Below are 13,343 nucleotides of genomic sequence, written 5' to 3' on the forward strand. Positions count from 1 at the left end.
GGAAAAGAGCCACTAACAAAGTGAAGGCCACATGATTTAGCATTTTTAATAGTGCAATAATAATTTAGTGGTTTTAATAACTTACATGTTCCTTATTGAGATCCATAAATGTACAGTGGGACTCTCCACCACTTAAGGACTTGAACGATACAGCTAATTAACTAACTCATTATGGCTTTTGTTATTCGCAACATTTCTATGATTAGTTTTTCTACAATTTGGAGAAAGAAGCTTTGTTCAGGAAGGGCTCAGCTATCAGCCATCACCCCTAGAGGTTCACTTGTCCCTTAGAAGAGCAAACTTTCCAGAGACACTTTTCAAACAGAACTGGCGTGCCCGGGCGCCTTCTAACGCTCAGCGCTCAGCAGGGTGACAGAGGTTTCCTGTCTCGGCTGGTGCTGGCCGTTGCTGTTTGAGGACGTGGCAGGTGCAAGCACAACCTGGATGGGCCGTCTCAGCACCAGCAAGGGACACAGCTTCACGTGAATAACTCTGTACAGCTCTGTCAGAAACAAACAGGTTTTTAACAAATCAGTATTTTTAACTCAGGTCTGAATGTGATTATGAACAAATGTCTTTTACCATCAATGCCATTGACTTACTTAAATAAACCACACAAGTTGTTTGTTTTTTCTTTTCCTTTTAACAAGAAGTGGCAAGAGCAGGAAGTCACAACACAGCAACTCTACTTCTGTAAAAATACTAATTCATTATCTAGAACTGGGGAAGGCAGCGTGTTGACTCATTAGCAGAACAACGTGGAGCAGACTGAGAAGCTGTGGCCTGAATTGTTATTTATTACAAACTGACCTGGTATTGCTGCACAACTAATTCTCCAGCACTGCTGAATCAGGCACTGGAAGTCTTTTAAAAGCTGACTAAGTGAAAATATGCTGCTACCCATAAGAAGTAAGCAAACCATAAAAAAACCAGAACAGTTAATGTCTTTAATATAAAATCATTTTTCCCCCCAAACCAGCAGCACTGTATTACAGCAGGTGTATTAAATTAAAGGACCACCATTATGATCGAGGACATCTTCATGTATGAAGTAAAATCTTCCAAATAATTCATAGTCCATTTTCTGTACATTTCAGCTTATTAAAATACACTGGAAACAACTAATAGATTTTCTGTTCAGCAAAAAAGCAGGTGTCACTACCACCATTTCTCAAAGAAAACAGAGTTTCTAGGAACACCCATCTTAGCCAGTAGTTTGGATATAGATTCTATCATTGGAGGTGGACCACAGATGTACCATAAAGTATCCTTAGATACATGTTTTTCTAGATCCTTTTCAGATATTCTTCCCTCTGACAAAGAAAAAAAGCAGGAAATGAGAACAGAAATAGTAATCATGAAGCAATCTCAAAAAGAATGACTGGTTAGAGGTTTTTCAGCACTCATTTCTTAAAAATGCCAGACTTGTTTAAGGATAATGGGTATCAAAATTTGAGGCTTCCAAAACTATTTGTTCTTCTGGGGATTTAGATCAGTACTTCCAGCTGGAATACATGGGATATCAGTCACTGAAGACACGCCTTACATGCAACTAAAAATCCCATATTCACATGAAAAAAATAGGTTAAGTATCTCTTAACACAAATACATCAGAAAGGGAAACATTGGTGTATCTCTAGCAAGTGGTCAGCTTATCCTTCATTGGTCCCGCCTTAAACAAGGTAAATACTTTGCTTAATAGTTTCTGGAATGAAGTTTGCAGTGGGAAGTACCAGAATAAGTTTAGAATTAACAGAGGAGGTTGACTAGAAATGAAAACAAAAACTGCAAAGGGAAACTATTTCTTCAAAGCATAATATGTAAAAATACTGAATTATGCATATAACTTTATCCTCTAGGATGTAATTAAACTTAGACTTTAGAAGTCATCGCTCTGCACTGTATTTACCTGTAACATGTGGCTGAAGTTCTTTACAGATCTGTAACCTCTGTTGGGTAACGTGGAAACGACATGTGATCTGTCCAGGAAACGCGTTCATCAAACCAAGAATATTTTTCTGTAATGTTAAACACACTCGCTTACACCACAGGCCATTAAGTGAAGGCAGATGTGTGCATGCAGTCCCACAACGCCAGCCACTGGCACAGAGCACCAACACTCTTGCATTTCAGCGCTGAGAACTTGATGGGCTTCACTTTGCGGGGCTGACCCGCGCACGTGCAGAGCTGCCACACCTGGAATGTGAATGCACCACCAGCTTTTCTCTTCTTTTACAATAGGCTGCAATTTGTAAGGTTTGGACCCAAGAACCAGTTACATCCTTTCCTGTTTTCTTCCCCATATAAGTTCTCACATTTCCTCCTTCCACTTCCATATGGGTTTTCCATTTAAAAAACCCCTGCAGTTGGTATTTACCATTTGTTAGGAACTTTTTGAGTCTCATCTGCTTTAGCTGGTAGGATTACTAGAATTTTTATTCTTTCTTGTTCTCCAGATAAAACCAACTACAGTGTCTTGCTAATGCTATTTTTAATAGAGTAGAAACTGTAATTTTCAGTTCCATAAGTCACAACTGTGATAGCTGCCTCCAAAAACCCAGTGGCTTCGGTTCAAATCATAGTTTAAAAAAAATAATAATAATTTTTAAAAAAATCTGTCAGATGCTATAGTTAGTTCTGAAACTAAGATTTATTTACTGTCTAGATTCTGCACTATTTGAGATTTTCACTGCTGGAATGGGCACTGGAAATTCTTAAAATATTCTGAAATAAAAATAATTTCTACTCTGTGAATAGGTAAATTAGCTCATTTTGTTATGGGTTTGCTTACTAACTAGTGACTGCACTGAACAGTCTGCTATGGGTGGCTTAACAAAAAAACCCCCAGACAGATTCTCTAATAAACAGATCTGTTTCTGATTCCGAAAGAAGGCACAGAATGAGGAGCAGCACAGCCAGACACTGCTGTACGCTGCTGCTCTAGCACCGCTGATACTGCCCTGCTTTCACTGCTATGGATGTGACTCAACTTCTGTCCCCTTTGTATGGAACCACACACAATTTGGTAGCACTTTTGAAACTAATCAGGCCCTGCTGTGCTGCAGTCCTAGGACCGAGCCAGAAAGCACGCCTAAGGTAGGACTCAACCTGCTTAAACCAGTCACCGACAACACCTACTTGTAACCTACCACGCTGCCATTCAGTGACACAGACAGAAAAGGGACAAGGACACACGTGACAAAGCACCACAGCACTATTTTCTAGTCTGCTAGGCCAAAAGACGGGCTCTCTTTAACTGAATGAAGCAGAATTTCAGCAGCTCGGCAGGTTCTTCGCAGCCTAGTGCGTCAGCGTGGAACGCGAAGTGGGCAGCTGAGCAATACAGACCTAAGGGAGAAGACCTATTCCCCGTGTCCCAGCCACAATAAGGAGATGAGGGTCACATCCCTCATTGCAGTCCTCAGGAAATCAGGAAAACCCAGCTCACTGGCGAACTGAAGTAGCAAAGTTAGTATGCTGTCCTTTGGAATTCTATTCCAATGCTGTATGTGGGTGACACCACACACAGCTGCTTCTTCAGGGAACAGGTCCTTCAAAACATCAGTGACAACCTAGCAGTTCCTCAGGGAGATTTGTACAGGTGTATCTTGCAACACAGACTCCAGTAATCCTATTTCCTCAGTCCTCTGCACAAAAGTAAAGCATTTTCATGTACATGTTCGGGATTTGAGGGACACATGAAGAATGAAGGGGAAGATGTAAGAACTGTGACATATCATTGTAGCTCTGATGCAATAGCTCTGCTGTCATAGCACTGCTGAGGGAAAACTCAGGAAACACTCCTCTTGCACTGAAAAAAACTGTGTATGCTTAGAACAGACTGGGAGATGAGTAGTTGGACAAAGGGAAGAGAAGACAGGCTCCAGGTTGTTATTCTGCTTCTGGCAACAAACAAATGACTTCTCAAAGAAAGCAAACATTTTCATACCTAGAAATAGGGTAGAAGTACAGAAGAAAAACTAGTGATGGGTCCTATACACAATTTCTAGAATCACGACAGATTTTCACCTTTATCTTACAATCTAAAGCTTCCAATATTTCAAAGAAACCTAAATCACTAGGGATGCTTCTTTATAGAAGTTGTGCTAATTTGACTCTAAAATGTCATCAGTGACCCTTCATGTCTGAGTGTGACAACTGCTCTTTAACTGCTAAGTAAATGTTGATGAAGTACTACTACAAGCATTTGTACAAGAGGTGCTTATAAATCCCTCATTCACCAGCGAGTACCCAGTAATAACTAATGCGTTATCAATGGAGCTTCCCTATTATTTCAGAAAGTATTTTTCCTTTGGATAGAACTGCTCTTGCTAGTCTTTAAATCCAGTACAATCAGAGATACTGTGGTTACAGTGTTATAGCACAGTCATACATACTGTTAGTGTGTATATGCACATATGTATGTAACCTTTAGTATGCTACGATGCTCTTATGAGACTCTAGTAAAATACAGACATTTAGGGTTAAGTGACTTGTCAGTGAAGTCCCTGAGACCAGGTATGTCCAGTAACATCCTTAATTTGTACACTGGCACGATTAACAAAACACAGATGGGATTTGAGGCAGGAAGTGCCTTTTGTCTCGGTTTGTACCGTGCCCTACACAGAGGGGCTCTCTGGAATCTGGCAGAATGATACACACAGGAATACCTGAATATCTGAGATCTGTTTTTTAAAAAAAACTTGTTATTTACCTTAAATAAGAGTTCACTTGTATTTTTCGCACTGTAGTACAGCTTCGCTGTTCCCATTTTGTATCTGTTTCCTTTACCCTCTTGGTATCCCTGAAGATCTGCTATATGCAGCAGTATAGAAAACAGTGGGTTAATTCCAACACCCCCTGCTATCAGCACTAGTTTTACAGGGGAGTCATCAGGCTGAGGATCAAAGAAGAAATCACCTCCCACTCGCAGAGCCACTTCTGAGTCAAGAGTGCACTAGGATGAAAAAGAAGATATTTATTTTCAGAACTAAACGCAAAGGTTGAAATATTCTTCTTGTACCACAATCACAAGACTTGCTGGGCTGTGATTTTTTTAATTTTTATTGACCATACAACTGAAGCACTTTAAAAGAAATGCAGTTTCCAGCTATCTGAAGTCATCTGTTCCAGTGTCTCCAGGGATCTAGTTCTACTTTCAGAAGTTTCAGTCCCCCGATAAGGCGGGATGGTGACTCCCCTTCCCACCCCCTTAAGAGCTGAAAGAGGAATGATTCATGCAAGAGTTTTTCAACAGCAGTTATGTGGTTGTGAAAACTTGAGGTTAATGTATGAGATCACACTTTTACCCAAACCCAGTCATGTCAAAAAAGGCCTTGCTGTGAGGTCACAGAAGGAATTCTCAGTTGCAGAGACGCAAAAGGTTTTTCCACCCCATTCCTAAAAAATAAAAAACCACCCAGAAGTGAAGCAAATATCCACAACAATATTTTTTGCAGAACCACTTCTGCACTTGCAACCTCAGAGTTGCAGAAGAAAAATCAGGGGAAAACCTTCTCTCTTTGCTTCCACTTGTACATAAGAAAATATATCTCTCAGAAATTGGCTAAAGCATGGGGGTTTTTTGATACATGGAAAACTAAAGCTACAACAACAAAAAACCACATTTGGGTCAATATTTTCTTGGCAAACCGGCACTGCATCCCATACGAAGGGTGAAACTGCAGTACAGAGAAGTCAGGCGAGTTCTCCCACGTCACTGCAAGCTAACAGAACAACAGAACTCATTTCAGATCATATGTAGAGTTGAAAAAATAAAATAAAGAGGATAAGGAAGCCAAGGAAGGTGAGAAAGGAGGAGATAAAAAAAAAAGTAAAGCTACAAAACTGCTGAAAAATTAGCAGTTAATCATTTACAGAATAAAAACACTTCCTCCAAAAAATCCTTTTGATATTGGGAAACAGTAACTGAAACAAAACAATCTCTATTAATGACACCTGTATAGTAAACAAAGGACTAAACAGGCAACAGTTCCACCAGGAGGAAGAAGGAGAAAAAAAAACAAACTAATTTCTCTCTCCCTTTTCAGTGTCCACTGCCAGGCTTCCCCGCCACATAAACAGAGATGCAGGCATCCAGAAGTGTTCCAGATTCACGTGGCAGGAGGAGGACATAGAACATGGCATCCTTTGTGGAAATAAGCATTTTTAGGGAGAAACAATCTCCTTCTCATCTCATCTGCCTCCTTAACCAGCTACAGCTCATCAAGATGGGGCACAGGGCACAGGAAGGATCTCTCTGAGCCAGGAGTCTCCCACATATTTCAGTGCCTTAGCCATGGCAATGACAACAGTAAGTCAGTTGTCAAAAAACCCAATAGATTCTGGAGTAATACGGTGAGAAAGTGTTGTCCTTTAGCCTGGTTGGTAAATACAGCACTGAAACAGCTTAGAGCAGTGAAACAATCAATACATTACATGTACATTTTTCTAAATAAAAGGCTGCATTTTCCTAAGCTATAAAGTACAGTGCGCTGAATTATTTTATACAGAATAATATTAAAGAATAAATACCTCTGAAAAAAAACAGTGAGTAAATGAGTATTAACTATTCCCATAACATCTTTTACCCTGAGATATCATTTATAAATAACTTTTAAATAATTATTCTGTTTTCCTAAGGAAAAGCATGCACTTCTGTTTAGCTAGAAGAGTCCACGTGTACCCTGGAGGTTTCTCCACAGCATCAGGTTTGACCTAGCTTACCCACTAACTACAGAGTTTCCTATAAATTCAACCAGAAAACTCAGCAACAACAGCAAACTGACTTATGCCATTAAAAAATCCTAACAGAGCCTCCAGAGGCTGGGAATTGGGAAGTTAGGCCTTCATATTCTCTAAAGAGCAATGCCAAAGAGCAGGCAATCCTCTCAGGCATTATGGGGTCTGCTGGCACGTATACTACAAGTTCTACACAACAAAAAAGTTATTTTCTCAAAAAGGTTATTTTGTTTATGTTCCAGTGCAGACAACTTGCTGTAACACCAATTAAATGCTGTGGCTGGGCACATGCTCACTGCTAGATTAATGCCACTTTGGATATCCTCAATTCTACCAAACTTGCATCAATCTTTACTGTACCTCTGCTGGCCACTGAACAAAACCGCAGTATTTGTAAACCTGGAAGAATCTGTCAATTTAAACCTTGCAGCCACATTTAAGAAATACAAATGCCAGGCAGAGAACAGCAAATAGGATAGGTCACGAGGGGTTGTGAAAAGAACAAAAGTTGACAGGACAGGTCATCTATGAAATATGATCAGGAGCAGAAATAGGGCTCTTCTGACTGTAACTAAATGGGGTGAACAGATGAACAGAACACTGCGAGAGGCCAAAGTGTCAGACTTCACTTTCAATATAGCAAAATTCAAGACTCGGGTTATATCAATATTACCAAAAATACTGCATATTTAAAATAATGCTATAGAAATACTGACATATTCTCTTGTTTTATCATTTCAGAAAAACTGATCTAAATATTTCCCTTTGCTCCTCCTTAATAATCTGTATTTATAGATTTACATTTATCTGACAGTGATTCCCAGTTTGGTACAAAGGGCCAGGAACGATGGCAAGTTATCAGATGTAACTTGGTAACGTGTAACACAGCCTGTTCTCAGGGACACAAGTTAGAACACAGGTTTTTCAGCATTTCTCAGTTCATGAACTGCAAAGGACTGAGACCCCTTATATGCACTAACTACAGTATCACTGTAAGTCCACCAAGCACAAGTGGAGTCAAAAGATCACAATAACCATATCACCACATAAACAGCTAATTTCAGTCCCTTCCTGAACAAAAGGTTTTAAGGTTTATGTTGTATTAAAATGGTTGAACAAGTCAATAGGAGTTTTGCAGTCAATAGCAAAAAGTGGTCTGAAGCCACAGATACACCCACTTCACCCCCTGAAAAAAGAGACAAATCTCACAGTTAATCTAATTTACCTCAGTGTGAATCCAGTGAGCAGGAGGATGAACAGTGTGCTTTACTGCCAGCTCTAATATTCCTTCTCGTTCCAACAGGCCAGGGCTTGAACATATTGAGAATCCCCCAACTACAGATACTCCAGGAATAAAGAAATCAACCCTAAAAATAAACCAGAAACAAAAGTTTTAAAAAAAGCCAACAACTCCAAACATGGAAAACAATAACCAAAACAAAATGGCCGCCTTTGTGTTGATTATCCTTCTTTTACAAAGACATCTTCATTTCCATAACATAACTTTTCCAAAAAAGGATTTAATCTTGAGTAATGCTATTTCCTGAGATTATTTTCATCTAGAAACATGTCATCACCTTTGTTCAACTAGCAGGTTTTTTAACCGTTCTGCTTTTAGCATTAGACACCACATCTTACAACAGACTAGAATTTTAAGTGTTTAAATAAATTGTTTGCATATTAAACCAAAACCACAACATGGTCTGATAGAGTGGTTTAAATCCCACTCTTTCTGGTCTGTTTGATGGGCTCTTCAATTTTCAAACATGAGAAGATTGGGAAACTAATTTTAGGGAATGACTTTTGATTAAACACTTTATTTTCTTGGGAAGATGAAATGTCTGAAGTAAAACCACAGCCTGGAAAAAATTTCTTACTGAAAAATCAGTTACTGGAAGCAGAATTGCTTTACCTATCGAACTGCGGTGCCCTCTGGTGGCACAGATCTTACTGAACTGGAATACATCACTAACATTTTTTTTTAAGCTTTTAAAGTAAAACATGCATGGGTTTCTACAGATTAGGACGTAATATACGGCGTTTGCAACACCAGCAATTAGAAAGTATGGAAGGCAAGCCATTACTACACTAATTTTCATAAAAGTAAGGCTTTGATACTCCAAATAGTATCAGAAAAAGTCAGAAGTTGGTTTATGAGCTAACATTTAAATGCTTCTGTGCTGCCTAAATCTTTAAACACTTCAATTTTCTACAGCACATAGCAAAAATCTCTGTATTTCAGAAGAAAACTAACATTTAAAACTAATTTTGCTGCTCCACTTAAGAAACAACCACACTGGTAAGCAATGCCAAGTACTAGAGAATCATCATTCAAGTCAAGCCTGAGTTAGGCTAGCTCAGCATTAGTTAAATGAGAATGCCACAAGAAATACCGACTGCCTTCCACTGCACGGATACTTTCTTTAAACAACAAGGCTGTGTTCTTCACCGAGATCACAGACTCCTGAGGGAGAAGCACTTTGAACAGTTCACTACTTTTTAAAGAAAAAATCTCACCTGCTTACTCCCCACAAAGCTTCACCCTTAAAAGAAAAATATCCTCTCTCTCTCGAATGTACAAAGTGTGACATATACAATAGTAGAGTGACACCATTTTTAACTTTATGCTAATAAACTCGATGCTGTATCAAGGTATCCGGCTGCAAATGAAAGGTCGACAACCAAAAAAAGCTGAGAAGGGTTATTTTGCCACCCTCAGTCCTGCTGCCCCACTGACCACGGGGCTCAGCTTTCCTGGCAGTAAGGATCTCAGAGATTAAAAAGGACAACTCTTGTATTGCAGCATTTATTGTATCAAAGAACAACCTCAAAAAGCTACTAAAGCTCTTTACCACCCTCTGGTGGAAAATAATCTTACTACTTAAATTAACAACAACAGAAAATTACATTTATGCTGTAAAGTAACAATTTACGTTCAAGTCAAAATGTTCTGCTTGAGATGTGAGGGAACCATTATTTGTGCCTGCTGGGGAAACATACATCCAAAATCAAACACTGCTGTAAAACCTAAATCAAACCTAGTTTTTGCCCTTCTAAAGTACTAATATAGGCATGCAGTTCTTTCTGGTTTAGTGTTTCTTTTCCAATTCCATAATTATGAGAGATTTCAGTGCGTAGTATACTATATTATAGTGGATTAGCTTGTATTTCTGTTGGCTTGTCTCAACTTAGCTGTGTGTAGGAAGGACAAGAGGACACCCAAAGAAACAGCTTAAGTGAAAAGAGTAGTTGTATGGAAAAAAAGAAAAAAAAAAAGCACTATATAAACCCACCAGAAACAGCAGCGCAAAAAGATGTAAAACAGGGATTTATGGTGGTTTATAATTTCCCTCCTTTTAAAGGTACCTAAGCTAAATCTTTAAGAAAAGAACAATTAGCAATAGCTGGAGGAAGGTATCAGAAACATTGAAACCATAAAGCTACTTCTTCAAAGCATTTATAACATGCACATACTGCAAGGCATGTTTTAGTAGATGAAAATGGGTAACAGCAACAAGCCTCTTCATTATTACTTGAAGTCAGATAAAGACCAGTATCTGCCAGCATGCTTGCAAAACAAATTCACTTTTGCTTCTGAAGACCTTGATAATTAGAAGACTTTCAAAAAACATACACATCTTAGTGACAATCTTTGGCTGTAACATCTTACTATAGCAAATTCTAACAAGTTAGCCTTTTCTACTCAGGAAGTTGTGGCCTGTGTTTTGTACCGCTCATCAAAAAATGCAACCACAGTTTGTAGCTACAAGTACAGAAAAGTTGTTGTGTACCTTACAATAGCATTAGAATACTTTTAAGGAAGAAGAAAATGAAAAAGAGTAATTATAATTAAAGCTTTCAGTTTTCAGCATGATAACTTCTAAAACATTTTTGGAGGGTAAATGCACTTTCCAAGTACTGGCAAGCAAGAATTTAATATGAGTCACTGCACATGTGCAAAAACTGCAGAAAATTACTCCACAAACAAATTATTGCAATCAACATCTTGTGTTCTGGTTCTAAATTTAAAAGTCAGCATATTAACACTACATGAGTAACATATGCTGTTAATACCCTGGCAGCTATACTTTGATTCCAGCAAAACCACTTACAGATGGCCTAAGCCAATAAAAAGTTTAAGAACATTCAAATGACCAATGCCAAAAGCAACTGCTCATAGTTTGAAATAAATTTCTAAAAGAAAAAAAAAAGTGCTTGAGCAGGAGTATTTTTAACAAGGAAAGAAGACAAACATGAAAATCCACTATTTCTCTGGGAAAAAAAAAAAAAAAAGCTCTAAGGTTGCTTAAACAAACAGCTAATTATTTCAAAGGCTTAATAATTCAACATTTTTTATTTTCAAGTTTGCTTATCTATATTTATATATTAATCTCACCTAACAGGCCTAATTTTCACAGTGGAAACTTCTAGGCAAAGAAATAAAAGTTGTTAACAGCAATTCTGATTTCATTATAAACCAAAACTAAGTAACTTGCAAACCAGCAGTCTCAGCTCCACTGTAAAAATAACTAGTAAATAGAGACAGCAACAACAGCTTGCAGAATAAAGTGCAGTATACTTCAAAGTACTTCTGAAGAAACAATGCAATATACATAAACCAGAGGAAACTATGAAAACAATTACATTTAAAGAATATCCATGCTCGCCCTCTTAAAATTAGTATTAGCATATTTAATAATGGCTATTTTTAAATTATGCCCAATATCAGCTATTTGACAGAGCACCCAATACTAAAACATCATATTCTATAAATTAATGATTTTTCCAAGGCTCAAGTATTAGAGATCTTTTAACATGTTGTTATAGTGAACTTTGCTAGTGATTTTCCCCTCAAATATCAGAAGATCTTACCACTGTCCTGCTTTGAAAGTAAATTCTTTATTGGCAATAGCCAAACGAAGTCTTTTGACTGTCTTGGATTCATTGGTGATTCCACACACTTTTGCTTGTGAAATTACCTAACAAAAGGAAAATAAGCCTTTATTGTGTTACTTAGATATCATTTGCAACAAAGGTACTGAAGAATCTATGTATGAGAGAATGAGAAGTGATAGGTATCTGCAGCATTTCATGACCTAAAGCACCAATATGTTTTCACTGTGGTAGAGAAACAAAAATGGATTCATTTACATAGTCCCTGAATGGAGAAATGGTTTCCTGCTCACAGTCCACCATGTCTGTCGCTTTCGTCAGGGTTATTCTAAGATTATACGCAAACTTACTTTATTTCAGTTGAAGAGAACATAACAATAAAGAGAAGAGGTTGCTAGTTACCACTTCTCAGATTCTTTTGACATCTGTACAGGGAATCTGTCCTGTATCTTCCAGCAACAAAGTAAAAAGATCTTTGACGTAAAGACAAACTTGTAAAAGATCAGCTGCTACTGCAGTCCCAGGGAGAATTCTGGATCTGTACCTGGTTTTATTTAAGTAATTAAATGCATTACTGAAAGATTGTGCATTAATGCATAATGCATTAATGAAAGAAAACCACAAGCCTTGTGTTACTGCCTTTACACACACACACACACCCCCCCGTTGGACCACCTATGTGACCTATGAACAGGGGGAAACTGCAACACAAGCATTCACTGCTTGTTAACAGAAGCTTTTGTTTGGCAACTAGATGGGAGAGGATGCAAGAGACATCGTTGATACCACTTTTTAAAAGAGTTTAAAAAATTATGAAAAAATAACCCTTTTCTAAATGAAAAGCAGATTTTGCAACAGGACCATTGGGAGGAGCGCCCCACTTAAAACTCTTTGATGCCCATCAGTACAACATGGATTTTCATCCCCTCCCCTCCCTCCCCTTCCTCTTCAGATATTTCTGAGTTACAATTATTAACCTTTTTCCTCTACAAAGAAAGTAATGCCCTAAATATTTTGTACACAGGGCAATATATACGGATTTTATTCTGTTTAAAAATGCTGATGTCATTTACCACACTAGGAAATACTAATAATACCACCACAAATCTACCATTTCTCATTTGTATAAGATCAAACAGATTAAAAAACCCCTAAACTTTAAGCAACTATGCTTTAATTTAAAACACATGGCAGGAAATTAATTTATTCATAAAGCAACAGCTGAACACGTCCACTGCCCCATTAAACAGCAGGACATTTGCCAATTTAAAATAAAGTAGCATACATTTCTTTTCCACTTTAGCAGACAGTATTAAAAGGGGAATGAAATCACTCTCAGTTAACAAGACAAACATCAGATATGTTACTTCAATGGCTGTTCTGATGGAGAAACCCTAAGTGCAGGAAATGGACATTAAGTTTGGATCTTCTTCATCCCCTTCTTTACTCTTCAGTACACTCCCTAATTTGTTCTTTGGTTGATAGAACTGACAGAGCACTGGAAATTTAATTCTTAACCAATATAAAGTTCTTACAAAAATTTAATTTGAGTCAGGGTGATCAAAGACATTCAACCAGTGTTTGGGGCCATCACAAGAGTATCCAACGGGCCCAGAGCAAGGCTGCAGTGAGATGGAGGAACACACGGGACTCCAGACTTTGCTGCTGTGTTCCAAGGCAGCGTTAGGCACTTTTTCTTGCCCTGGTCC

General features: G+C 38.1%; 1 protein-coding gene across 3 annotated transcripts in view; it reads right to left on the reverse strand.

Moving 5' to 3' along the window:
• Positions 1–933: 933 nt before the first annotated feature.
• The window catches only part of OXNAD1 (oxidoreductase NAD binding domain containing 1), a 13,765-nt gene continuing 1,355 nt past the window's right edge, over positions 934–13,343 (reverse strand). Inside the window, exons 3-8 of one of the 3 annotated variants that reach the window (XM_010162293.1) lie at positions 11,614–11,720; positions 7,967–8,108; positions 4,921–4,957; positions 4,715–4,815; positions 1,910–2,018; positions 1,159–1,313 (exon numbers count right to left, since the gene is read on the reverse strand). In XM_010162293.1, the coding sequence (XP_010160595.1) occupies positions 1,159–1,313; positions 1,910–2,018; positions 4,715–4,815; positions 4,921–4,957; positions 7,967–8,108; positions 11,614–11,720 (651 nt within the window). Of the gene's footprint in view, positions 1,314–1,909; positions 2,019–4,714; positions 4,958–7,966; positions 8,109–11,613; positions 11,721–13,343 lie in introns of all 3 variants that reach the window. The other 2 variants (XR_727968.1, XM_010162292.1) reach the window with 2 other exon arrangements.

This window comes from Antrostomus carolinensis, unplaced genomic scaffold, assembly GCF_000700745.2.
Source record: "Antrostomus carolinensis isolate BGI_N321 unplaced genomic scaffold, ASM70074v2 scaffold24652, whole genome shotgun sequence".
Taxonomy (NCBI): domain Eukaryota; kingdom Metazoa; phylum Chordata; class Aves; order Caprimulgiformes; family Caprimulgidae; genus Antrostomus; species Antrostomus carolinensis.